Here is a 27,710-nt window from a genome sequence, read left to right on the forward strand (position 1 = left end):
CCCTGTGCCCTCTGAGCCATATACTCCCCCCCCCAAACCAACCTAGCCCAGTTCCCCCATCTCCTTCCCCCTCACCCACCCTCCTCTCCATCCTCTAAAGGGCCAGGTTGTCGCAACTGCTCCCTGGGGTCAACCTCCAGAGCAAAGGCCAAGACCCAGCACACACGTAATTGGATTCATTTCTCCATCACAGAGCTGCTTCCGTTGTTCTGAGCGCTGTGAGAAGGTCCTCCCTTCAGGTGCAGCTTATCATAAACTGAGCATTTACTCACCCCTGGCTGTATCAGCTGTGTGACATGTAGCAGTCCAGTCTGCTGCTCTATTCCTTCCTATCTTTAATACATAAGCAGCCGCAGCGGCGCTTATGTAAAGTGACTGCGTCAGGGAGCGTGTGTGTGTGTGTGTGTGTGTGTGTGTGTGTGTGTGTGTGTGTGTGTGTGTGTGTGTGTGTGTGTGTTTAATGTGTCTCTTACAAGGGGTGTTGTGTGAAGAGTGTTCCGAGGCAATGCGACGTGCTTTACACGCAGCCTAAGTGGGCTTTGTAGATGGGAGCATGTGGGCTAAGTGAAACGCTATCACTCCAGTGCTGTGTAATTAAGGCGTTTGTGTTTGTTGCTTTTGTTTTCGCAGGAGGCTGCCGCGTTCGCACGAGAGCAGGGCTTCGAGGTAAGTGGACGCAGGATCACACGCACTAAACAGATACTAAAGGATTATTTTTCAGCTGATAATGAAGTTCTTTTTCGGACAGTGATTGATGCGCTATTATACTCCCTTGGCCCCCTCGCAGTGGTCGCCATAGCAACCTGGCAGTCGTCATGGTTTCTTTGTTCAGCCAGCACTGCCGCTCGCGCTCACTCTCTCTCTCGCTCTCCCTCTCTTGCGTGCACTCTCTCTCTCTCTCTCTCTCTCTCTCTCTCTCTCTCTCTCTCTCTTTCTCCCTCTCTCTTTCACACACATTCTCTCCTCTGCTCCCTCACACACACACCTCTCTCTATCTCTCTCTTGCGCTCTCTTTCTCTCTCTCTCTCTCTTCCCCCGCCACCTCCCCCCCCCCTTCTGTTATGACGCATTCCTCCCAGGTCTGCACCCAACATCGCCTACAGATGTTATTTATTGAATTTTGAGAAAGCTCTTGGGAGCCGAGAGAGCAGTCCTGAGGGGCCGGCTGAGCGCAGGGCGCGATTGGCAGGTGGCTTTGTTAAGGAGCCCACCTTGTTAGCTTCATTAGGCTGTGTGAGGATTCGCTGCTCAGCTGTGGTATTATCCTCAATTATGCAGCGCTGTAACCCCCCCCCCACACACACACACACACACCCCAAACCTCATAAATACTGGATCACTTCTCCCTGTAGCCTCCGAATATGTAAACAAAGTGATTGGCCATGTTAGCACATAACGTGTCAGAGTAATAAGAGTTATCTGCCTGAATATGTGAAGGGGTTGGGGGGGGGGGGCATCTAATGCTAATACAGCACTGGCATCTCTGCTCTCAAATTCACAGGAGGAGGGGGGCTCTGTCCTGCGCTGTTAAATGTAAATTCATAAGGAAAGTAAATGTGAGTTTAGGAGCGATATGCTTAAATAATTGAAGTGGCTTATCTTTCTTTTTTTCCTTTTTTTTTTTTTTTTTTTTTTTGTTTCTTCTCAACTGCGGAGAGCTATCCGCCTGAATGTGTTTCTTCTCGGTATGAATAATTGTCTTCCAGGATCACTCAAGGTGCGATCGACGTGACTGGAATGCAGAGCAGATCCTGGCAGCAGAGTCAGTTAGAGAGAGGGAGAGAGAGAGAGAGAGCGCGAGTGAGTGCAGGAGAGATACAGAAGAGAGGGTGAGGGCGGGAGCGATGGAGAGTAAGTGTGGAGGGGAGATGGAGGGAGGGAAGGAGAGAGAAAGACGAGGATGGGTTGGTGAGCCAGAGAGGGAGAAAAAGGGAGAAGGGGGGGGCTTGCTTTGCGCAGAGTAAATATATAAATGGCAAGCACTGTCACACACTGTGAGTACCTCTTCACTGATGTCACGCACGTCAAGTTGATTTAGGGCTCATGAGCAAAGGGGAAAAAAAGCAGGGGAGGTGTGTGTGTGTGTTTGGGGGGGGGGTATATCTTTAACATACGAGCCCTTAGCCTGCTTTTGTCTTGGAAGCCCACCACTTCCACATCTAAACTCAGGCCGTGGAGGTATAGATGAAGGAGAAATGCAAGCATTTTAAGGCCCAGCAGAATTGGCCTTGTACGTTTCTATAAATTTACCCCCCACCGCCACACACACTTTTCTTTTCTTTTCAGAAATGTATTCATGCGCTCTGAGACACCTCCACACATCAGCTGACTTTCCACATCAGCTAGTCAGGCAAAAGGCTAAGGAGCTTTCACACTGACACCACCAGATTGACTCTCTGTGCTTCAGTTCACAGTGCTTCAGAAGTGCACATCACCACTTCTATTAAACCACAGAAAGCGCCTACAGCTCCGCTCCCTCGTGGGCCCTCCAGAGATGAATTTATTTCTTCTTCTTCTTCTTCTTCCTTTTCTTTTCTTTTTTTTTTAAGCCTCATTTTCTGCTCTGGAACAAATAAATAGTCAACATGATGCCTGTGCCTGTTACTTTGATTTGCCTTTATGGAATTAATCACAGATTTGGGATTTACGACCTGGCAACAGTGGAATTCCTACAAAAGCAGACTACATTGATTAAAAAAAATGGAGGAAAAGAAGAAGAAGAATTTTTATCAATGGCAATGGCCTTGATAGATCCACATTTTTGCGAGATCAGATTGTTCTCAGAAGTGTTCCACCAGCCTGACACTCATTGGGAAGGAAAGGTGCTTTCACAATACCTCACATCTTGTGAAAATGTGTGTGAAATCTCAGGCTCTAAATAAGTGAAAATCAAACACATCTGCTCAGCCTCGATCCAATCCTGGAGCCTCAGAGATGGGCGGCCTGTTAATAAATCAATTTACATCTCAAGGAGGTAGATAAGAGTGTGTTATTTTTCCTCCTGTATTGAACCATCATTAGACAGAGGGTGCACAGTGTGATCTGATCCTCATCTGTTTTACTTAAACAGCCTTAGATGTTGAATCCGCCGCAGGGTAATTGAATGTTCTATTGGCTGCTGTTCCTCTGACAGATTACAATGGAGGAGCCATTTTATTAGCTTTAATATGGACACAGAATTGGACACCCTAATAAGGGTAGCCCCCCCCCCCTTCTTTTCTTTTCTATATTATGATTATTATTATGATGATGATGATTATTCCTTTTTGGTATTGTTAATTGATGTGATAACCCTAAGGTTTTATGAAGCTATTGAATAGTGGAGTATTATGGATCAGCATAATTAAGGCTTTACAATAGTCCTGCAGATGTTTTTGTGGTCAGAACTTTGCATAGCCTCCTCTGTGATCCAATGAATTAAAAGCAATTATTGAGTAGCCAGAAGTAGACAGCGAAATGAATATGCTAATGTGTGTCGGAGACCTTGCCAAGTGTGTGAAGATCGGGGAGTATAGATAGACTCCTCAAATCTGGCCATGTGTTGTGAAAAATGACTGTGCGGCATTGAGATGTACAGCAGCTTGAAAGCACTGTTTAATCTCCCCATGCTGGAACAATAAGGAAACGGGGCAAGCAGATGAGTGGTGTTTGTGTGTGTTTGTGTGTTTGTGTGTGTGTGTGTGTGTGTGTGTGTCTGTCTTGTGGTGGGTTTTTTGTTGTTGTTTTTTTTTACTGCACCCTTGGGCTATGATCTTGACTCTCTGGCTGGTTTTAAATTCAGTCGCACTGACAAATTGCCTTCTCTGAGTCCTGCAATCCTCTGCAGTGTTAGTCCCTCCATTAGCTCTGACTTGCTCTCTCCCACTACTACCATACTTCCTCTCCTGATCTGGAGTCTTAAACCTTTTAGGGCTGATTAGGGCAGCCTGTGTTTTGAAAAACCATCTCAAACCCTCACCTATTTTTGTTTAAGAGACTCTCCTGATGCTGTTGATAGTAGTCTGTGTTCCTCCTGCCATGTCCATAGGCGTCTGCATTTAAAGAAACAGGTGAAATCCGAGAGATTAGGTAATATGGCACAAATCTTATGCCCATTTTATATAATATTTCATTTTTAGGTTTGATAGAAACGGACCCAAGGCAACAGTATCATGTTGGCAAATTTGTCTCTGCCATTTCTACCATGTCTCATTTCAATTAGCATTAATTTAACTTCACTAGCAGCATTGCCTACCTCCACTGTGGATTTTGAGGTGTGCATATGTCTTCCTCCTTTCAATAATCAGCTAGTTTATTTCCAGAAATTGATGGTAATTAATAGAATCCACTTACCCCCTACCAGTAAAATAATCCCCTTGGGCCACTGCCTTCAACACATACCCAAAGCATGATCGATCCACCACCATGCTTAACAGTTGAAGTATTCTGCATCAGTTCTTTTCATTTTCAGTGCTAGGCAGATTCTTATAGAGGCCAATTGCTGCTGGGATATGATTTGACAGGAGGAGGCAGGCAGGAGAGTATTTAAATTTGAGAATTTGCATCATCTGTCCTTTCCTAATGATTGTGAACAAGCCATAGCCCTAACAGGCTTATAGCGGTCTGAGATCTTAGTAAAAGTTATGAGAGCTAGAATCTTTGCATGGTGCTCCTTTTCTGTTTTCATCCACTCACTTAATAATTAAAAGTACCAGGACCTTTTTTCAAGGGGTGCCCAATACTGTTGCATGCCACTACATATGGTAGTCGCTATATTATCTGAAAATATAATATATTATCTGAAAATCCACACTGGTGCGGCAGTGAGGATAATGTAGAGTTGCACGTCAGAGGGCATCAATGTCTAACTTTGTACAGACTCCTAATTTTTTAACGCAGATGTGAGTAAATCTATTACAGCCCTTTATATAATGCTCCCGAACACTACTTTCATCACATGACATCATCATTGTGTGCTTACTGATTGCTATGTTCCCACCTCACGTCAAGAGTACATGGGATCAGTAAGATGTGGCATTTTATGTTAAAACCAATGACGTCAAGGAAAAGAGGGAGGAACAGATAAAAGGGCTTTTATTTACAGAAGAGCTGTTTAAAAGTGTATCGTCGCACATAATAAAACTGCTGTGTTCTCTAGAACTACACAGCGTAAATCAAAGTGGATGGTACAAAAAATATAGCTAGCCATAAAATAAACTTCCCTGGCCAGTAATCAGAAATACATTGGCTAGTGCCCATTGTCTAGCGTAGTAGTGAACTAAACTCTACATGTGATGGAGGTGTGATGTATAGGTGCACCTGTCCGTACCACCTGTTTGAAAGCCTAGGTGGCACAAAATCAAATTTCTCTATAGATTAAAGTTGGAGCGTGCTAGCAATATGTACCCAACATAAGTACACATCCAACAAAAGAGATCTCATCTCCTGTAATATGTAGTTGGCACCTTCTGGCACAATATCTGCACACACCACATCCTTGACACTAAGAGCTCAACACTCTATTAAAACAAAGTTAAGGAATGTGCAGAATAAAATACCAGAATGTGCTTTGAATCCCAGGTCATGCTGCTTGCCATCAGCAAGAGAGCACAATTGTCTGTGCTTACTCAGAGGTGTGTCTTTCCTCCCCACTCCTGATAGGGGGTCTTCACATGAACAGGGATTGGGTAATAGGGTGGGTAGTTTTATTTGTTCATTTATTTACTAGTACTAGTCCCACATTCTAGCCATCCATTACAATATCATGTGACCTACTTTATTCTAAGTTTAGCTTGTTCTTATTTTGGCTCAGATAGCAATTTCAGGATTTTTGGCTGACATTGGCCCCAAACCAGATATTGGATTGGTGCCTTCTTTAATAACACTATAAGATAATATACTATATGGACAAAGGTATTGGGACACCTTCTCGTGTCCCAAAAAAAACTATCCTGTTTTTATTGTGGTGATTTGATTGATGTGTGATGATGTCAACATGTTGGATGATAACCATCCCACCTCATCCCCAACTCCCCAACTTCCGAAAAGCATTAACTGGAGCATCATAATTCCAGAAAACACAGTTCCACTGCTCCACAGCTCAGTGCTAGTGGGCTGTGTGCCTCTCAAGCCTATTAGACATGGGGTCAATAGGGTCACGGTTAACCTGTTTCAGAGAGTCCTATTCTATTGACAGTACTTCTTTACAGGTACTAGACAAGCGGTGTGTGTGTGTGTGTGCGTGCATTTGCACATCTGTGTCAGCAATGGGTGCAAGTTAAAGTAGCTGAATGCATTCATGGACACACAGTGTACCTTCAGATCACCCAACCCTTAGTGGGAATCCTCTTTTACTCCAAAAAGAGCTCCTGCATTTTTCTCACGCTGGTCCGGGGGATCCTGGTTGTGATGTGTCTTGATGGGTTAATTATGAGAGGAGCTCTGACAGTTGATATTCAGATCAAAGTGAACAGACCTAGGAGCTTTTCTCAGTTCCCTCAGGCACATACGGCACATTCACACCAGCAGATAGCTATGCAGAGATAAGCGTCTTGAGAGCAAGACGGGAAGGCTAATACAAGCCCCCTCTCAACCCACCCCCTTTTTTTTTCCTTTTTTTTTCCTTTTTTTTTCTCCTTTCAGTCCTTCTCCCCACCATAAAACAGGCTGCTCCTCAATTTAGGAGATCCTTTTAGAAGTGAGTGATCAAGAGAGCTGCAGAGGTATTCCAGTTTTGCTAATGAAGGCTTGCTTTCTAATAAGTCACACGCCTGCAGACAGTAATCATAATTGAAATGCCAGGCAGGGTTAAAGACAAACTGTGATCACAGATGTTCCTAAAAAAGTGAATAGAAGACGAGTGTGTGTGTGTGTGTGTGTGTGTGTGTGTGTGTGTGTGTGTGTGCGTGTGCGTGTGCGTGTGTGTGTGTGTATATGAGTGTAGCAGTGAATAGGAGGCCAACTTAGCCTCCACCAATTCCTACAAAACATCTGTTTTTCAATGGGCGTTTGCTTTAGCCTGAATACATAAAACAGACCTCTCTGCTTTTACAAGCTCTGCGAGCAGCTCAGCATTCATCTCTCTCTCGCTCTCGCTCTCGCTCTCTCTCAGACTCCCCTGTGTGTGTAATGAAACACCTCCAGTCTTTTCTCTGTCTTCAGGAAAGAGCTGTTTGACAAAAAGAGTTGCATTTCTGATTTGCATTGTGTTGGAGGCCAGAAAAAGGAGTAAAAAATGAATGAGTAATCTTAGCCATGCATGTCGGACATTTAATCTGCGCTTGCCAGGGCCTCGGAGCCGGTGAAGAATGAAGCTTGTGTGGAATAGTAGCAGTCTACAGCCCCTGCCTGAATGAGTCCCCAGCATTTAACACTCTATAGGTGCGCGGTTGAGAGCGTATGGGCATGCTTTCGCGCTCTGTTTTGCTTATGGCTGCCGTGTCTCGCCCAGAGTTTTGATGTTGCTGTTCCAGCATGCAGTTGTTCCTGTCCACCTAGCTCGCATCCTGTCAGCAGAGAGCCGTAGAACCGCAGCCCGTGACACATTTATTGTGTGCAGTCAGCTGATGCTATATAACTACAACTTTTCTGTTGAAGGCTGTGGAGCTGGTGGGGGGGTGGGGAAAGGAAGCCCACCAAATTAAAAGCCGTCTGCTGCCTGGGTCTTGCCTTGGGCCTGTTCTGTCTGGCGTGAGCTTTTTCTCCAGCAGTCGTGATTATCTGCTCAGTTGTAGATTCTCTATACGCTGGTGCCAGTCCTAATCGGAACACTGTGTTAACCTTCCCCAAAGCAGCCCCTATTAATGATTACATCCATATTTATGAAGCTGCTGTACACTGAGGAAAATCGCCTTTTTGCAGCGTTTCAATTAAATACAGGTTGTTTCTTGCGCTGTGGCTGATGTTTGACAGCACATTAAATCATTTATGTCGGATTTATTACTCTAAAAACCCCTTTTTCTCCCCCGCCTTTATCGCTGACCTCGACCACCACACCAGCACTAGTTCCAGCACAGTCGAACAGTAACACCGTGCTCACAGGTGGGGTAGACCCACAGCAAATTCAATAAGCACTATTTGTTTGTGTGGTCCCGATATGTGCCGCAGGCTTTGATGGATTCGGGAGCGCCGCAGTAGGTTGATTGAATCTGGTCTTTAGCGCGCTAATTGAGGTTGGCCAGACTTCGCAGAAAAGCCAGGTCCTCTCCCCAGAGCGTGTACGACTAGGATGGGGGGGGTGCAGAGGTGTGGAAGCAGCTGGCCCCTGCCTGGGAAGCCACACCACTCCCCCATTAACAAAACTGTCAAGGGCTGCTGGCTGCCATGGCCAAGCAGCTTCTCCTCCCTGCTCTTGGCATGGACACGAGTGGACATGTGACAGACTCGGTGCTTTGGCAGTGCCGCGCTGCCTCGGCCCCTCTGACTGGGGCTTTGTGCATGGAGGTGTGTGTGTGTGTGTGTGTGTGTGTGTGTGTGTGTGTGTGTGTGTGTGTGTGTGTGTGTGTGAGCAAGAGAGAGGAAGCCACCAGCTCTCAACCCCCCAACCCCCTCCTTCCCCCCGACTCCTTCTGTCCAGTGCCAGCTGGGAGGTGTGAGGATTAGGAAATGCAGATGATCTCACCCAGCTCCCCAAACGTCACGCACACACACAGGCCTTTTCAAAGGTCCACTCATTCCCTCCTGCCTCCTCCTAATTTAATGTATTATTTTTGTATAAAAAAGAAAAATCACATTTCCTGAATAATAACGCTCTAATTTCAGAGTTTGAGCTTTGGGAAATATGGCTAATTCTCTGGCCATTAAATAAATGTCTAGATGGTTACTAATAACAGGTCTTCTACAGAGTTAGGAAACACTAACTCAAATTAATGACATATGACCACAGGTATTCCGCTTATTTTGCCCTTTCTCAGTTGCCCAAGTGCTGTCTTTATTACGTGTGACTTTATTGAGAGCAGTGTGTTCCGCAGTTAAGTAGGTTTGCTCTTTTCACAGACAAAAGACATTGAGGAGATCGCCAAGAAGGCCCAAAGCTTACCCAAGGTGAACAAGAAAAGGCAGAGAATCGTGGTCTTCACCCAGGGCAAGGAAGGCACCGTAATGACCAAAGGTATGTAATGTTAACCTTCTTCCTCCTGGTTGTTTAGCTGTTTCTAAGCGCGTAGTCCGGGCTCCTTGGATCGTAATAGTGTGGATGGAAAATTACTTCAAAGCAGCTCTTAGAGTGGGGGAAAATGCAGCACATGTCCTTTCACCCTTTTACTTATTTACAGTAGGCATGATGTTGATAGATTTCCTCTGTAAACATTTGTGAATAGCCCCAAACAAGGTCATCTTAAGAATAGAATGCCGTTTTCTCTGGCGGCTTTCGCTGTTGCTCTGTGTGAAATGAATTCACCCTTGGCAATGACCTCCTATCTCTCAGATGCAGAATTTGAATCCAAAGGGCTGTAGCAGTCGGAGACATTGCTATGGTAACTGAGTGGTGGGGGATGGTTCAGCAGAGTTGATAAGTTTAACTGAATAGTGGAGAAAGCATCACAGTTGTAGCTGATTAAGCCAGCGGGGTTTGCAGTTCAAAGCAAGGCGGTGGGTTTTGGGGTAGGGGGTGGTGGGTGGGGGGGCACTTTCTGCTTCTCTCCTGCACCTGGCGCACTGACTGCTCTTTCTCACTCGCTCTCAGCCACGGCCCTGATTCACACCAATCCTGTTTGTTCAGGTTAATTTCATTTTATTGCCTTTTGTCTTTGAACTTCATAGAATTTGTTGTAGTGAACGTCTGCACAGTCCAAAGAAGGCTTTCTACTAGATTTAGTCACAAAGCTGTGAGGTTTGATTACAATGAGTGACAAGAACATTAGTGAGGTCAGGGTGTTGGATGATCACCGCCCCACCTCATCCCAAACCCCAGAAGTATTGGAGCACCTTCATTCCAGACAACACAGTTCCACTGCGCCACCGCTCAGTGCTGGGGAGCTTTATACCCCTCTAGTCCACACCTGGCAATAAGCATGGTGCCAATATGTTCATGTTTATGTTCATCTGCTCTAAAGGAAGTACTGACACAGCACAAGACAAGTGCTGTGTCAGCAATGAGTGTAGCGCTAAAGTAGCTGAATACATTCATAGAAGAAAAGAGGTGTCCACAAACATTTGGACATAAAGGGCTGGGTTTCTAGAGCAGGGATTAATTAAACCTAGTCCTGGATTACAGAATATAAAGTTCAGTACTTAAAGGCCTAGTACTGGACTAAAATCTGTTGTTTGACCAGTAAGTGTAAATAGTTCATCAACCCTCTTGGATATACACTGATCTTGTCTGCTTGCAAGCCTTGAGTTCGAGGGGAAATCAGACAAGGCATGTGTTCAGTATGCAAATATAATGTACATGGTATTTACAACAAGGTGTTTTTTTATTTTCTTCATCCACCTGACATACATTGTAAGAGATTGTAATGCATATATGTCTATTTTGGTGTATCCGTTGTGACTTTGTTGCTGTTATTCCTAATTAATCATTTAGCTTTTGTATTCCATGTCCATTTTCATAAGCACCAGATTCACCAACTTTACGACAAATTCCTCGTATTTAGTTAAAGTGATTCTGACATACTATAATAGTTGTAATTCTGTTTGTAATTGTATAATTGTATCATCTTTACTCAGTCAAACGTTATTAATGACTCCTGAGTGACACTGAAACCCTACCCAGTCAGTGCGTGTACCTGTTAGCCTCCGGGCCTAATCTCGCACATAATTCCACCTTACGGGATCGGAGCGATGCTGAACACGGCGCTTGCCGAGCTCTGTCTTTATACCACTTCCACAACATGTTACCAGAGTAAAGCTGCAAAGCTGGCTGTATCGGTTCCACCACACTGCCTTTATCACACGAACGCTAATAGCATTAGTCCCCCTGGGCTGATAAGGGCGTCAAGCAATTGCTACTCCTCTAAAGCCTCATCAGAGGAAAGTGCTACAAGACAATCCTCTGTTTCTTTGCTGCAGAACTGCCAGTTCTCCCTCCAGTTCTGGAAAAAAGTCTCTAGCTAAGTTTGAGCCAAAGCGTAAGCTTTAGAGAAAAGACCCTCCTGGAGGCGGTTTTCACAGGGCTGATGAATGGCTGCCTGGGCTAGCCTCTCGCAGCCCTTTCATATGAAGCTGTGGGGTTAGTGGCAGCCCTTGGTGAACCCTATATGAACGTGTGATGAATGTGAGGAGGATGGGGAACGCATGTACGAGGGTGTTGCTCATAAAAAAAGAAGAAAAAAGGAGAAGGGGAAAAAAAAAAAAACACGGTAAACTTGATAAATGTCAGCCGAGGTATGAGCCCGGAATAAGTGGGTTCAAATAGCAGGGGCGACAGAAAGAGAGGGAGGACATTGTTATTGCTCCCCATAGCCTGCGCCAATAAACATCAATATGAAAGAGAATTAAAGATTTGCTCAACCTCCCAGAGGCTGCGCTCTGATGCCGTCTGATCTCCACATTTCATTTGCAATTTGCTCTCTGAGCGGGGATGTGATCATTCAGCAGCCTCTGAATGTCATGATGAAGTTGTTTTAATGATGATTAAGAAGGCTGCGATGATGGGCCCTGGGGCCAGAGCTCCAAAGAGATGCAGATTTGTTATTGTTGAGTTCCTTTATGTCCTTTTTCTCTCTTTTCTCTCTCTCCTTCGCACAGCATTAAGCGCAAGCTGTCCTCACCCTTCCACATTAATTTCCTTAATGAAAGCTGCCAGGGAAGAGCCCTTAATGAAGCACCTCTGTGACACCGCTGAACACGGCCTGGCCCTGCTGACGCACCTATTACAGGCTCAAATTAAAGCCGCTGTGCCCACAGCCTTTGATCTAATGGCGGCTGAGTGGGCAGGTCGTCCAGAGGTTGTAGCGAGGGCCAAGGGGCTTGGCTGTGTCACGGCAGAGGAGGGGGTCCATGATGTAGTACAGTAGTATATCCTTCCCCACACCTTTTTATTCTCAACAAACAAGCATTGGAAACAGTACACACATTAATCAGGTAGTGTGAAGGTAATTGGCTGAGCCACAGGGCTGCACTTGGGCTGATAAGGCACTGGCCCTTGTGCATGGATAAGCACCGCTGGAGCACAAAGCTTTTTGGCTACTGGCAAAATCTGCTCCTTGATTTGATGTAGACGTGTTTAGTGTCTCATCGCTGCTATTTGAAACCAGGATTCCACAGAGATAACCTTAGATCTAGGGCTAGACCATATGACAATATTTCTTGTATTGTGATAAAGTACATCACAGTGTGCTTTTCTGAGCGTATCATGCATATTGTCAGTACTTCTAATCCAGACAAAAACAGGCCTTCTACGAAGGCAGCTGTGGCCTAAAGGCGAGAGAAGCAGTCTTGAGACCAGAAGGTCACTGGTTCAAACCCCTGTAATGGCAGAAACTGAAGGTAGGGGTTAAGAAACAGAGCTTTCTCCTTTCTTAACATATATCGCTTAAGCAATTGCTCCCTGGGCATTGAGGTAGCTTGCCACCACTCTAGGTGTGTGTTCTCACTCTTGGTTCACTTGTGTGTGTGTGTGTGTGGATGCAGTAATGATCCATATTTTGCACTGTTCAGGATTCTGTGTGATTCAGCCTTGTATACAGCTTTTTGATTTGATGAGCGGTTGTAACAGATGTTTTCCCCCCATAGAAATGAATGGAGTGCCAAAGTTCAGCCTTCTTATGATACACTAGTAACACAGCCAACCCACTGGCAACACCTGAGACACCATAGCAACTGCCTAGCAACACCTTAGCAACCACTGGGCAAAAACAAAGCATGACCACCTAGCAAAAATACCATATCAGTGACCTAGCAACACTGAAGCAACCACATACTAACGGCTTGGCAACACCATAGCAACCACCCAACAAAAATGTTTTCAGCTTTGTGACCACATAGCAATAGCCTAGCAACTACTCGGAAGTAGGGAGTCATCCTACTGTTCTCTTAGGGAATACACTTTTATAGTTTATAGACATCTCTGAAGGAGTGTACTGTCTCTGTTGTAAACAAACCTCATGTATCTGAAACCGAAACTTGCATAATGAGACTTTAGTCGAAGTAGTTTTGGGCCAGTTTTATTATTCACACAAAGTAAAAGGGCTGTCCCAACAAAACAAGTTACAAGCTTTTGATATGACAACAGTGATAAAGCATGCAAGTCAGGCTCTTCATCCAGCAAATGTTATGCTTCTGTAGGCTTGCTCCAGGCTGGGAGTATAAATCTTCTCCTGCTTCCTTTTCTGCTCATAATGCACTGTGTATTCTTTGCAGTTCGAGAGTTGCTTACCTTGAAACTGGACTTGTTCTTGGAGAATGTGTCTTATGCTCAGTTGTAAGCTGTGATTTACCTGCTCCTAATGAACTCCCCAGAGAAGCCTTTTGCTTTCCCTCTCTGTTTTTCTCCATCTGTAAGCCCTCAACAAAGGTCATTATGCACTCATAAACACACAGTCCCCAATGTGTGTGTGTGTGTGTGTGTGTTTGAGAGAGAGTGTGTGTGTGTGTGTGTGTGTGTGTGTGTGTGTGTGTGTGTGTGTGTGTGTGTGGGAGAGTGAGCAAGTCTGGTTCTTTTAGTCGCTCCCTCACTCTTTAACACACACTCTCACACCTTTGTCATATTATGTTAGGGCTATTATTCTGTAATGTCTGTCTGGCCTTGTTTGTGTCTCGTTAATGCAATACTCCTCCATGCAGCTGAGCCAAAGCAGAGCGTTTTTAAAGCAGTCAGTAAGTGCGGCCGCTCGTTTTCATAAGCCCACCGAGTGGGAGAAAGGTTAAGGAACAGTTTTGATAAATTGCATGAATGGCTCAGTCTGATCAAACGTGGTTTATTGATAGGACGTGGACTCTGTTGCCTAAACAACATAATATTACTTGTTCATTCATCACCACTGAGTGGATGACTGCCTACACCCAGCCATAAAGTTCCAGCGCACATGTTCTTATGCGTCAGGACATGGGATCGGAAATATTATGCTGTGCAAAAGTCTGAGACCACCCTTCATTTGTGTCATATCCAGTCGAAATAGCCATTGAGCACAAGTTCCTCAGGCGACGCTCCTGAAAAGATCTAAGAGAATCCACTTGAAGAAAAATGAGAAGAAGAAAATGGGATCCCTAACAACCGTGCAGGACCTGTCTGTACACTGCAACCATCCGCATTAGATAAACAGCACATAAAGCTTTCGGCATTGGAAGAGAGGAGAAAATCAGGCTTGAAAACATCAACAGGTGTTTCTGTCTGTCCTCTTACTGTGAGAGGACAGTTCAACACTGTGAGTCTAAACGGATGTGGAGCTGATCAAGAAGCTCTTATAAAAAAAAAAAGGGAAATGGACAAACATCAACATTTGCAAATCAAATTGCTGAAGCTGATGGTGTTCTCAGTACAACGGATCTCGGACTCTGGAATTGACCTTTGGAGGTGTGGAAAATGTCCCAGATTTGTTTGAGAAACTGAAAGCTGAGAAGACCTTGTCCCTTCACGAACACTGCTTTGGGACATTGCACAGTGAAAGTGTATGTATTTACTTACCTGATCATACTCCTTTGGGACTTGTACTATTAGTGACCCAACTAGCTTCCTTTCTTATAATAGCTGCAAAATCTGTCTGTCTGTCTGTCTGTCTGTCTGTCTGTCTGGCTGGCTGGCTGGCTGGCTGGCTGGCTGGCTGGCTGGCTGTCTAGCTGAGCAGGAAGAGTGATGTCCTGTCTAGCATGCCTTGCGGCAGGAGACTACCCTGTACTGATGTCATGTCAGGGTAAACTCTTAGTACTGGACTGATAGCAGAGTTGGTCATGGCAGAGCCAGCAAGAGTCCTTTCATACTTGCGTACCTCTTATATCTCTGCTGTAGTGTTTTCTTTTTGTACAGTTATCGAGCTGTCTTTGTTGTGGTGAGGCCTGGTTTCTGCTTCCTTGCACTCAAAGATGCATGAAACCTTTGTAATGTCTGTACAATTATAAATGTTAATTCTGTAATTCAGATGGGATTTTTTGGGACAATAAAGGTATACTATTTGGACAAACGTATTGGGACACACCCCTAAATCATTAAATCTAGGTGTTTCATTCAGTGCCAATGCCACAGATGTATACAATCAAGCACCTAGCCATGCAGTCTACCTTTACAGACATTAGTGAAAGAATGTGAGGTTCTACAGAGCTTGCTGAATTCCAGCGTGGTACTGTAAAAAGATAAAGATAAAGATAAAGGTGCACGTATTCGTCACTGTACAGTGTGGACTGTACAGCGAAATGTGTCCTCCGCATTTAACCCATCTGGTAGTGAACACACACTCACACACACACACGTGTTAGGGGCAGTGAGTACACACACACACCCAGAGCGGTGGGCAGCCAACTCCAGCGCCCGGGGAGCAGAGAGGGTAAAGGGCCTTGCTCAAGGGCCCAACAGTGGCAGCTTGCCGAGCCCGGGAATCGAACCCACAACCCTGTTATCGATATCCCGGCGCTCTAACCGCTGAGCCACCACTGCCCTAAGATGCCACCGTTCCTCCTTGATAATCCACTATCAACTGTGAGTGATGATATTGAAAAGTGGAAGCAACTCGGCCATTAAGTGGCAGACCATGTAAAGTTAGAATGTGCTGTGCTGTTAAAGCTGCAACTCCATATTTTTGGCTATAGATTTAGAATGGGATGTCATAAAATCCAGTAGATGTAATGTGTAGGTGTCCTAATACTTTTGTCCATATACTGTACTTAATTGTAATTGATGACCATAATGCCTAGAAATGAAATAAATGTAGGGTGGAATTTTTCACAATACTGTATACAAAATGAACAAAATTGAGTATACACACACACACACACACACATATCCATGCTCTGGTCTCCACCTCTCATCGTGTCACCTGTCATGTGTGAAGGGATGGACAAAGGGAGCTCCTCACTCTCCCTCCATCACGTGACATCGCCACCTCTCTCCTCGGACTGATTAGCATGAACAGGAGGTGAGAGGATGCGATCGATGTCTTGCTTTGAAAAGGGCAGAGCGGCCTGTTAAAGCTCTCTCCGGCCCACTCCTCCAGTTGTTTCCGCCGGTTGTTTCCCACCTTTCTCTGCACGGCGCTGCTGCTTATTAGCCGGTAAATGTGTTGGTGGTGCTTGTTGTTCCCTGACTCCTGTGCTGAGGGCGCGGAGCAGGGAGAGGAGAGCGGCCAGCCTGACCTCTTCAGGTTTGTTTACAGTGAGGAGGGCTGCTGTTGTTTACTCCTGCGAGCATTTGTTTGGCTGAGGAGCAGATGAGGAGTGGATTTGGGAGTAATAATCTTTCACCAGCGTGCCAGGCCCTGCTTCTCAGCGCTGCTCGTTGCTTGTGAGTCATGCCTCATTGTTCTGTGGATAGCTTGTCATTCAGTGTTTTTTTTTTGTCTTTTATTATTGGAGACAACATCTCTGCTTGGCTGCGGGGAGAACTGTGCGGTAATTCGAATGCCTCCTGATTCGAAGCACTTAACCGTTTTCCAAATCACAGTGCCTGGTGTAATTTGTCAGATCCATTGTTAAGATATAGGAGGATAATTATCACATGACCTTGGGCGTTGGGTGGATTTGCTTTGCCACATTATAAGCCTTATCACTTTATGCTGCGCATAACCAGCGATAACAAGGGTCTTTATTGCGCTTAATTGGCGTAACTCAACAATGCTGTAAATGTTACGATGCCCGTTTCTATAAATAGCCGTGAACACAGGGAGCCGTGCGTGTGTTGTCATTGCGGTCGGTTTTATTTTAAGGCGGCCATGCACATTTATAGAGCGAGTTCCTGGAGCAATTATGGAGGAAGGGTTTTGAGTTCATCCTGACAAAGACATGCCCATACTAAACACACACACACACATCGCCCTGAAGCTGATATCACACTCCTCATCCACGTGTGGTGCTGTCAAAGAGCACCAGAAAGAAACAGCTGTAGGAGAGCTTATAATACAACCTAACAGCCACAGAGGTGTAATTCCGTTGCCCTTTTTCCAGTCCTTGATTTGTTACCAAGAGAAAAGTAGATCCTTTTTTCTTTTGCTTTTTTTCCCCCATTTTCTGCATGGGCTTGTAAAAGGCAGTAATGGCTGAACCACGAAAACTACGGAACTCCCTGTGAACTGCCACAAAACGATGTTTACAGGGCCCACCACAAGCCAGGAACAACAAAGACAGGCTTTGGCAGCAAAGTTTTAATTGCCATGCTTATTAAAGAGCCATGCCAATGGCCTCTTTTGTGTTATACATTAACATGAAATTGGTCCTGGAACACTCTCTGGCTAACCAAAGCAGCATGCTCATGGCCAAGTTCAATAATCTGTTTTGAATAAAGATGCGATGTGTACCCTCCAGCCTGATGAAATGGAGGGGGACGTCCATCATTGGTGGTTTGAGGAAAATCAGAGCAGTGTGCAGCAGTGGGGTGTTTATGGTGTTTTTTTTTCTCCTCCTTTTCTTCCTTGTTCTTGTTCAGGTTTGGTTTTGCTTTATCTTTCGCGTGCTTGAATAAATTGCCCTCGTTCATGTCGGGCCACAGCCTTCACAGACCCCCGGTTCAAAAGTGATTCGTCTTTACGATGTAATCATTTCTTTTCCATGTGGTGAACTTTTTCCCCTGCAGCTAGCACATACTTTTGCACATTTATCACAACCAAGACTTTGGATTATTTCAAGACAAAACACCATGCAAAGTAATAAGTAACCCATATCATTATCATTATTTTTAGACTTTTGTGTGTATTGACTGATGGGCAACTTGCTGAATTGCTCTAAAAACATCCTCTTGGCCCAATTAGTGGCCTGAATTTGGAGGATTTTTTTTTCTTTTCTTCCATAGCATCTGCTTCTTGCCTCCGTTCCCTGAAACTCTTGTCATTGTCTCCATTGAGAGTGAAGAAAGGCTCCTGGACACCATTTGGCACCCAAGTGGTTGGACGCCTCGGAGAGAGTGCAGAATGTCCTTCAGCTCGGCCCCTCTCGTTTCTCACGTCCTCCCGCCATTATCATATCAATTGATGCAGCTTGTAGAAGACAAAGTGAGGTTATGGGAACCACCTAGAGCACCATGCACCATTAAACATCAATGCGGGGGGACACGCACATGTGCAAGTTCAGCCTTGTTTACCAAGATGGAAGAGAGGCAAGCTCATGTAGCTCATTCTCCCACAGCTTACAGTGCTTCACTCTGGACCTTAAATTAACTTCAGATGCCTCCCTTTTACTCACTGTGGCTTTTATTTGCCCGTGTTGTGATTTCTCAAGATATCTTTCCGAGCGTTTGGCAACAGGCTCCTATGAAATCAGACTTGCGGAGGTACCGCTGTCTTGGGTAAGAGCTGAGAGCCTAATGTGTTTTTGTTGTGGAAGCCGACTGCTGTGGGTGTGATGGCGACGGCTGTGCAGATGTGTCGTAATGTTTTTGTACTTCAGAAATCCACTCTTCGTTCCTGATGAGTCACCTCCGCTAGGCTGCGGAGAGCGTCCCGGCACGCCTCGGGTGGGTGCGCGGTCTGCCGTCAGAGAGGGCAGAGGTCACGCTGCCCAGACATTCTGCTGTCGCTGGCGATTTTCCATCAGCTCCATTTGCTTCATGCTGAAGTATTAATGGAAGAGTGACATCAAATGATGTAGAGCCACAGATATCTACTGCTTGATATCTCTATCTGCTGTTCTGCAGAAGCCTGTTAATGAGTAATCTGCTGCATGTTGTCAGACTAGAGATGACTATCCTCCCACCTAACCACCCCCCCACCCACCCCCTTCTTTCGCTTTCAGACTACTTTGTTTTTGAGTCATAGGAGGAAGTAGAATCAGGTCAGCCCAAGTGCAGAGGAAGGCACCACACGCAGTTTCATTTAGCATATGCTCACTGTCTGTCTGGTCATTTATCCCCCTCTCCCCCAAATCTCTCTCTCCTTTTGCTTAAAGGAGGCAATCAAGCAGTGCAGCAGGTTAATACTTAATATACACACCCTTTTGTTGTTGCGTTAAGGATGGGGGCACATACCTGTTTTATCCACATAGCAATTATTTTAATCTTTAATTGCAAAATTACAGACAGATCATGAGTTACTTCGAACTTAATTCACATGTAAGATCCTCTAGTTAATCATTTCGAGAGGAAGGCGGGTGAGCATGCTTCATCGCCTGCATTAATTAGGCAAAGTCGTTTTGCTGCTAATTAGCTGATTCTAAAAGGATCTGCTTTTTTTGTGTAATTAATTATCAAAGACACAATCGGCTGCCTCGTTTGGGGGTGGGGGTTGTTGGCGGCGGGAGGGTGGGAGGGTGGGATCTGCGGGTGCGGGAGAACTGCTTGCGCACACAGACTGGTCTCGGGTGCTCACTGTTGCATCAGATTTTAAAGCCTTTTGCTCCGTTCCTGTTTGTTTTCAAGCTTTCCTCTGGAGCTCTCCTTACAGTGGTGGTCTTTAACTCCCACTAAGAACAATTAGGAGGTGTAGACTTGCAGCTCACTTTGGATTAGTTGCAGAGCGCTTCATGTACCCAGCAGGGGCTGGACGTCAATTTCACGACTTCAGAAAGAAATGTTTAGACTCTTATGTTGGACAGCAAATAGAAATTGGGTTAATGACATCAAGCTTCGTAACGTTAGATAGACGTTGAATTTTGGTTACCTAGCACCAAAGCAAAACAGCAGTGCTGCATGATATATGAATGTTGCTTTTAGTGGACATTAAAATCGTCATTGACCAAACGTTTTGGTTACCATACCTCACAACTGAATGTTATTTTACTTCAATATGACATTGGCGTGAGACCTTGTTGGGTTTTGGTCATCATACCTTCCAAGTAAATGTGCTTACTGTTCACCAGTGTGACAGTGGCATGTTGGCATATTGGCTATATGACGTGAGCTGTTGTCGGCCTTCTACGTCAAATCGAATATGGCTTTAGACGTTGTCCTGACATTGAATCAACTGATGTCATGACCTACATTCAGCCAGAAATCAACATCTATTGACGATGGTGGCCAGCGGGGCATAAGCAGCTCTACCGATGGAAGCTTTAAGTAAACTTGGCTCTAATGGCTTGGACTTTATTCAGTGGGTTTCCTTTTCAAGGTTCTAGTTTCCAGATGTCACTGAAGATGTTGAAGAGCACAGAGTTGTGTAAACAGCTGAATTTCCAAAGGTAAATCAGTCATGTTGCTGCTGCCGGTTGCCAGCCTCACTGTAAATGGAGTTTTCAGAGTGTTCTCACTCTGCCAGGCAGGATCAAAGATTAGGCACGCTGAAGTGTTCTCCTTACTGCAAATCCCCCCAAAGTTGAGAGTGAGCCTCATTGCGCTCTAATGGCTGATAATGCCATAAATAAAACAGAAACGTGGAGAGCCGGGAGAGCCGGTTGTGTAGTGCGGGAAGGACCGCTGAGAGAAAACAGTGAAGGGAAAAGAGGAGAGGGAAGGGTTTTAGTCCGAATCGGGGCACCTGGAAGATCATTAAAACTGAACGTAGTGCTAAGACGGATTCTTGGGAATGTTATTTTGGAGAGAGTGGATCTATTTAAGCCTAAGAGCTATCTCTCTTAAATACTGCCAAGCGAAACAATTGCCTCTTCTTGAGTACACGGCCTTAGTGAGGCTCTGGCTTGTGCAAATGGCCTGTTCCTCTGTTCCTCATTGTCTCTGTCATTCAGCGCTGTCCCTGCAGATTTCTCATTAGCTCTGTAGCTCAAGCTTGTCCCTGCCTCTGCTGTGCCACTGATTATTAGCGTCATGCACACTGTATTTGTTTGGGAAAAATTAGTTTCAACACCAACGCCGCCGACTGACAAGGTGTGCGGCTGTCATGCTAATGGTTGCTATTTTATTTGCCTATTCCTTTCACATATACATGAGATTGCTTTTAAAAAAGGGAGGAAGAAAAGGGAAGGTTTTGAAATGCATTAAACAGATTGGGTGGTACAGTTGTTGTTTTTTGTTGTTGTTTTTATCAGCAGCATAACCAATTTTGACAGCAAATTTATTTTGAGGTGGAAAAATGTGAGGCCTTTCTGAAAAAATGCAAACGCGCCTGTCAAAAAGCCCCAGTACATAAATGTGATGTGCTGTGCTGTTGAGTGTGTGTCAGTTGAGCACTAACTCACCTGAAGGTCTCAATCTGTTCTCAGGTGACAAGGTGGAGACATTCCCGGTCATCGAGATTGACCAGAACGAAATTGTGGACACCAACGGAGCTGGGGATGCGTTTGTAGGAGGTAAGGCACAGAAGACATTACTCCTAAAACCATGCAGTGTCACATGCACATGAACAGGCTTTAGAGTTATGGTGCCCCATCCCCACAAAGTCTACAAACACAACACCCACCCCATCACATCCACCACGTCCATGGATGATAATCTTACAACTTGCTCTTGCTCTTTTCGTTCTGTTCATAGTGAACTAACCTAAGCTTCTAAGCTAAGGCCTTTCATGATCAGACAGGTATGCTCACCAGAGCTTATCAGCTCGCTCATTGCCATCACTGTCCCAATACGCATCGAATAAGATCCTAAAATGATCAGCATCTATATTATTATGAATGTATGCCACTGTTTAGATAAATAAATAATATGGTAACATGCTTGTTTTAGCCACCTCTTGGTGCTCCTGGACATTGGGTGCCCCCAGGGCAGTCACTCACATTGCCTATATGGTAGCTTTAGGCATACTTCACAAATGTTATTTATGTAGGTTTATGTCAGGTGTCATAAAAAGGTAATGAACAGTCATTTAGCCTTATGAATAATGCCATACAGTATTAAGTATCACCATTACATATAAAGACATATAAGATGCAAGTAAAATGTGTCAAACAATTCCATTCATATTCTCGCTGACTGACAAAAACCTTGTATCTCCAATATAGAAACTTTACAGCGAGAAGGAAAAAAACCTTCTTAACTTTCAATACAATGTAAAAACATTTGCCAGATTCGTATAATGGCAAAATGGCAAAAGTGGAGATACTAGGTTTTTGTCTGACAGTGAGAATATGAATGGTATTGTTCGACACATTTGACCTACATTGTATAAGTCTTTATATGTAATGGTGATATTTACTGTAGGGCATCATCCATAATGCTAAATGACTGTTCATTACCTTTTTATGACACCTGGCATAAACCTACATAAACATTTGTGAAAGCTTATTCCAAAAAAGCGTCAGTTCTCATAAGGCAGCATTTGTCAACTTCTGTGTCAAGTTACGCAACACTTAAGACAAGTGAAATTTTGGCTAATGTGTCGTAACACTGTCTGGGCTGAAATGACAAAGCACATTATGACAGCTTATTACTGGTATGTCAGTGGCATAATGATGATTATTATATGACAACTTGACGAGTCAGTTTTTTTGCCAAATTTAACAAACTGAGAGAAGCTTAAAAAGATTCTCTGACACTGTGGGACCACTGGGATAAAAATCTACAGTACTTATCTGTACACAGGCCAGTCCTATACTATACACTCTAATGACACTTCTGTATGCTGTCTTGTGACTTTTAGGAAAGTGAGAATCATGAGTATAATATCAGACATCTTTTTTTTCCTTATTTACTCTTGTAAGATCTTTTATTATCATGCACTATGGAAATGAACACTGTAATGACAGAGGATTGTATATTTGATTTTATTTGGTCCTTAAGTAAAGTCAACCATATATGCAGTTTTTTGTTGTTGTTTTGGGTTTTTTCCTCTGTGATCATTCTGGCAGTGGACAGGTTTGCTTTACAGAGCCATTCATCACACTTCAGAGATCTTACAGGGACTTGCTTAAGCTGACTAACTAGCTAGCTTGTTAAAGTTAATTAACGATAGGTAGCTAATCTGTGTGTTGCTGGTTGTATTAAACAGGATTGAATAGTGAATAGACTGCATGTGAATAGACTGTTGTTTATGATTTGCAGGTAGGAAACGCCACTCGTCGTAATTTTCTTTAGCGAAATCGTCCAATACAGAGGCTAGAGCAAATCTGCAAGAATTTTGCTAGCTGATTTGTTGTGTGGGGGCTTCCAGTGGTCCAGTAGACCAAGGTGTTGTTGGTCAGCCCAGGCGTCTGTTAGCTGCTGAATCGGAGCTGATGCTGCATCAGCGGCAGTTCGAAAAGCTGTATCGGGTGCAGTTTGTTGTTTTGTTTGTTTTTTAGGGTCTTTTACAGGTGTAAGCTAAGTTCAATGACAAGATGACCGCAGTTGTGTAGCTGGTTAATTTCAGTAGTGTACTATATGCGGAATAGCGTAGCTAACTCACTTAGAAGATAAAAGGATCTTCTTTCAGGAAGGACTAATGGAGCTTCTAAATGCTCTACTGCTGTGATCCTATCCTCTGAGGGCTCCAGTAATATGTCTGTAGGCTTCAGGATATAAACTGTGTGTGTGTGTGTGTGTGTGTGTGTGTGTGTGTGTGTGTGTGTGTGTGTGTGTGTGTGTGTGTGTGTGTGTGTGTGTGTGTGTGTGTGTGTGTGTGTGTGTGTGTGTACACCAGGCTTAACTGTGAAGTCATCTATCAAACTTGTTTCCTTCTCATGAAAAAGCAGGAATATTGAGGACTGAACTGCTGCGTGCTCAGGCCCTTTCCGTCCCCTGTAGTCAGTCTTTATATAATGCCTTTAACAGTGTGTCTTGTACCTGTTTCTCTGTCATTCAAAGGCCAGGAGTCTGATTTGCTACCTTGTCTTCCTGTAGCTTGTCCAGGACAACCCTGAGACTAATAGAGCTGTGAGCATGTTTGCTCAAACGTCGTATTGATTTTTTTTTTTCTTCATTTTTTTTAACTCCTTTATACATTCCAACAAGAGGTTGGAGGCCATCGCTGCAGCGCATTGGAAAATGAATTTGCCAGCTGTTTTTCAATGCGCTTTAGCGCTGCTGTGGAGTGCAGAGATCTAGGTGGGAGGGTTCAGAGCCTGAGGGCTGCTGGAGGAGTTCTGTATTGCACATCACTGAGGGTGTCTCTGCCAGCACCTTTCTTTACCCCCTCCAAGCTTGATTTATTTAATTCTTCACTCAGAAAGAGGAAAAATGCTCATGTTTTAAGAGATAAAGTAAAATCAATGCCAGACCCTTCATTGATGTTTGTTTTTGTGAATTTGTGCACACGTCCGCAGATCGTCACAGTCATAACAGAGGCTTGTATGATGGTTACAAAAATATTGAATGTAGAGAAGGGAAGATTTTTTTTTTCCTTTTATTTTCGGGTTCTCCATTTGTCCTGAACAAAGAACTATATTTACAAATAATATTAATAAGTGAATGATTCATCCCTGGTGATGCCACAGCCTGAGCCTATAAGAGCATAGCTGGCCTCACACTCTTTGAGTGGGTAGGTTGGTCCTCTCTCTCCCTTTGTCAGTTAGTGTGATACTGCGTGATTGTGTGTTAAGCTGTCGGTTCAGTGACACTGTAGCGTTAGTTCAGAAAGATGCTTTGCAAGAAAGCATGTGCCGGCCTTTGTCCTCCCAGCACTGGCAGCATGTGTGACGTGACGTGTCCTAGCTAATAATCAGTTTTGTTTTAGGCCATTAAAAATAATAATAATAATAATAATAATAATAATAATTATTATTATTATTATTATTATTATTAACATTGTTTACTCTGGCTTTTTTGTTTGTTTGTTTTTTGGTGTTTATTTTACAGTAGTAATAACAGAATGCCGACTGAAGCATGCTGACTATGACCGATTGGAGTGTCATTATTATGTTTTCACATTTAATAATAAAAATAGACAGAATGGAGGTTTATATTCGGTTGACTTTGTGGTGACTTCTGATTAAGTATTAAAGAAGAAAGCACACAACCATCATTATCATATCATATTCTGCTTTATATCATATTCATATTCCCATAACACAAAATATCATATTATTTATTATCGTGTCTAATGAATGATAATGAATGTACAGTTAATTACAAACCAATTGAATTCATTTCATTTTCTTATTTTGCTATTATGACTCTGACTCAACTACTAAAAGTCTTGACTTGGTCTTGATGTGTCCCAACTTTGGCCTGACTCTAGCAGCATTGACTACATCAGTACTGAATTCATCTAAATTAAGTGATAAATTATGTAAATGTGATTTTATCTGCAAACTGCTCCTTTAGGTCACACATAATAATGATGCTTATTAGAAACAGTGAGGTCTGTTGTGGCAGCAGTGTTACTGATTAGTTTGCAGAACTGTTATGTACGTGTAGGCATGTTGAACTGTGTCTGCGTGTTGTCCACCCACTTGTAGTAGAGTGACAGTAAGTCCCTCCTCAGAAAGTAAAGTTGTTATTGTTCTCTCTCTCTCTCTCTCACTCGCTGTGTGTGTGTGTGTGTGTGTGTGTGTTTGTGTGTGTGTGCGCGTGTGCGTGCGCGTGTGCAGGTTTCCTGTCGGAGCTAGTGCAGGAGAAGTCTCTGGAGCAGTGTATCCGTGCTGGACACTATGCTGCTAACGTCATCATTAAGCACGCAGGCTGCACATTTCCAGAGAAGCCCGACTTCCATTGAAAACAAGTGGACTTCGCCGCCCCAGTGTTTTATGGGACTGATGCCTTTACTTTTTCTTTTCTTTTTTTTTTTTAATTGACGTTTTAATCCTCCTTCACCCCACCATCCACCCCCCCCCACCCCCCACTCTCTCTTCATTTTTACCCTTCTTGCATTCAGACTTGTGTGCCTCTGCTTCCTAGCAGCCAGTCCCACTTCATGATGTAATCATGCAAACATTTTACTTCATAACAAATGTGTTTACAACCTTGGCAACCCACTGTTGCTATAAATAGCCATTTGTTTTTTTTTTTACTAAAATGACTTTTATTTTGTTCTGTCCTCTGTATGGAAAATATTTGCAGAAGTAGAGTGTGATGGTGATAACCAGCCTCTATCCGGAAGACATTTACTTGAGTTTCTAACACTTGGCACAAAAGCAGCAGCTTGGGGGTCATTTCAGTTCACAAGCGTTTTTAAAGGCCAGTCTCGCTCTTAAAAGCCAACCTGTTGTTTTTTTGTTGTTGTTTTTTTTTTGTTGTTGTTTTTTTTCCTGCGAGATGTTCACTTTTAACTGTGTAATAACGGACATGAAAACTCTGCATTCGTGTGTGTGTGAGCACGCATGTGTGTGTGTGTGTGTCTCATGTGGAGTCTGGATAGGTCTGCATTTCGCAGTCTGAATACACTGCCTCTGATAACTGAGTGAATTAAAACCAATTCATCACCTCCTTCAGCTTCTTGTCTTCATGTACTTGATACGGATTGATGCACGTTAACGTACCTTTTCCGTGCTCCAGCTGCGAAGGGTTTCTGAAAGAGGAAATTCCATGGGAAGTGTTTAAAATAGTTCCTCTCAGCTGATTTAGGTTAATGAAGGATTGATTACACTCTTTTTAAAAGAAGTGGGGGTTCGGGATATTTCAGTAAGGGGGAAAAGCGCCAAAATGACTTGGAGTAAAACCTTTTTTCCATTGACTTCCATTGATAGTTTAGAAGGTTTTTCCTGCTCTGTCATTTTGGAGATCCAAGGTTTTTGCAGTAACTATGTACTTTGTACAGCAACTAAATGAGTCTGTACAGCAACTAAAGTGTCCATCACTGTTATGAATGTAAATAGACAAGATGTATGACTGTAACTGTAGGTAATAGGTTTGGGGCTTTTTAATACAGTTTGTGATGTGATTGGCTAAGAGGCATTCTAGGTTTGCTTGCTGTGAATCAGTTAATAAGTTTGTACACTTGAAGTGTTTTCTTCTGGGTTTGTTTTGTTTTTAAACAGGTAAAAAAAAAACAGGGCACCAAAATGTGGGGACAGGCTGCTTTGTGTTTGTATTTATTCCAGTAGCACTGTAAACACCTACTGCCGAGATAAAGAACTGTATACATTGTGTAATGTGTATGAGCTGGTATACAAGGATTTTTACACAGTCAGTTCAAATTTGTCTGTATTATTTAACCTTTAAACCTGATAATGTTACAAAGCAGCTTTATAGAAATCTAAAAATAAGAGAAAAATAATCAGAATAATCAGAACTAATCAAATGTAACCCAAAATGAGCGAGACAACGGCGACAGGGGCAGGAAAAACCTCTCTCAAAACTGGAGGAAGAAATCTTGGGAGCAACCAAGACCAGGAACCGTTCTCCTCTGATCATCCTTATCCCTTATATATATAATATAAAATCATCATCTTATAAACATTTGATCTGAATGCTAGAGTGACCATACTTTAGTTTAAATAAATAAATAAAAAGAGGACACTTGGGACACAGGATTTAACCCTAGTTAGGCTGTCAGGGCTGGGGAGTTTCAAGTAGGCCTAAGCAGGGTCGACCAGGGGGTAGGACCATGGCGGTGTGCATGTGAGAGTGGAAATACCTCAAATCGTGCATCTACAGTATGTTGATGTAAATCAATACATAAACACCCATTTAGCAAAACCAATAAATAGCCTTAACAGCCCAGATGACCAACACGGAACTTTGAAAAATAATTATTCCCCAGCCACAACACGCACCGGTGGGTGCACACCCATGTGTCCTCAGTATCCTTCTTTTTTCAAAAACAAAAATATGAGGGGCTATGAGTGACTCACCGGTCTAATACACTACGACTATGACCCAGGGGGCGCGAGTTCAAATCCCATGCTTTTCCGCTTTGCCATCAGCAGCCTGAATCTGAGCGAGCACAATTGGCTTTCTTCACAACCACGCTTTC

General features: G+C 43.8%; 1 protein-coding gene across 2 annotated transcripts in view; it reads left to right on the forward strand.

Annotated features, from left to right (window-relative positions):
* The window catches only part of adka (adenosine kinase a), a 172,054-nt gene extending 145,832 nt beyond the window's left edge, over window positions 1-26,222 (forward strand). For both annotated transcript variants that reach the window (XM_072678182.1, XM_072678183.1), the window contains exons 8-11: window positions 631-666; window positions 8,974-9,088; window positions 21,145-21,231; window positions 25,387-26,222. In XM_072678182.1, coding sequence (XP_072534283.1) covers window positions 631-666; window positions 8,974-9,088; window positions 21,145-21,231; window positions 25,387-25,511 — 363 coding nt within the window. In that variant the 3' untranslated portion in view covers window positions 25,512-26,222. The remainder of the gene's footprint in view (window positions 1-630; window positions 667-8,973; window positions 9,089-21,144; window positions 21,232-25,386) is intronic.
* Window positions 26,223-27,710: the final 1,488 nt, after the last annotated feature.

Source organism: Salminus brasiliensis, chromosome 4, assembly GCF_030463535.1.
Source record: "Salminus brasiliensis chromosome 4, fSalBra1.hap2, whole genome shotgun sequence".
NCBI lineage: Eukaryota > Metazoa > Chordata > Actinopteri > Characiformes > Bryconidae > Salminus > Salminus brasiliensis.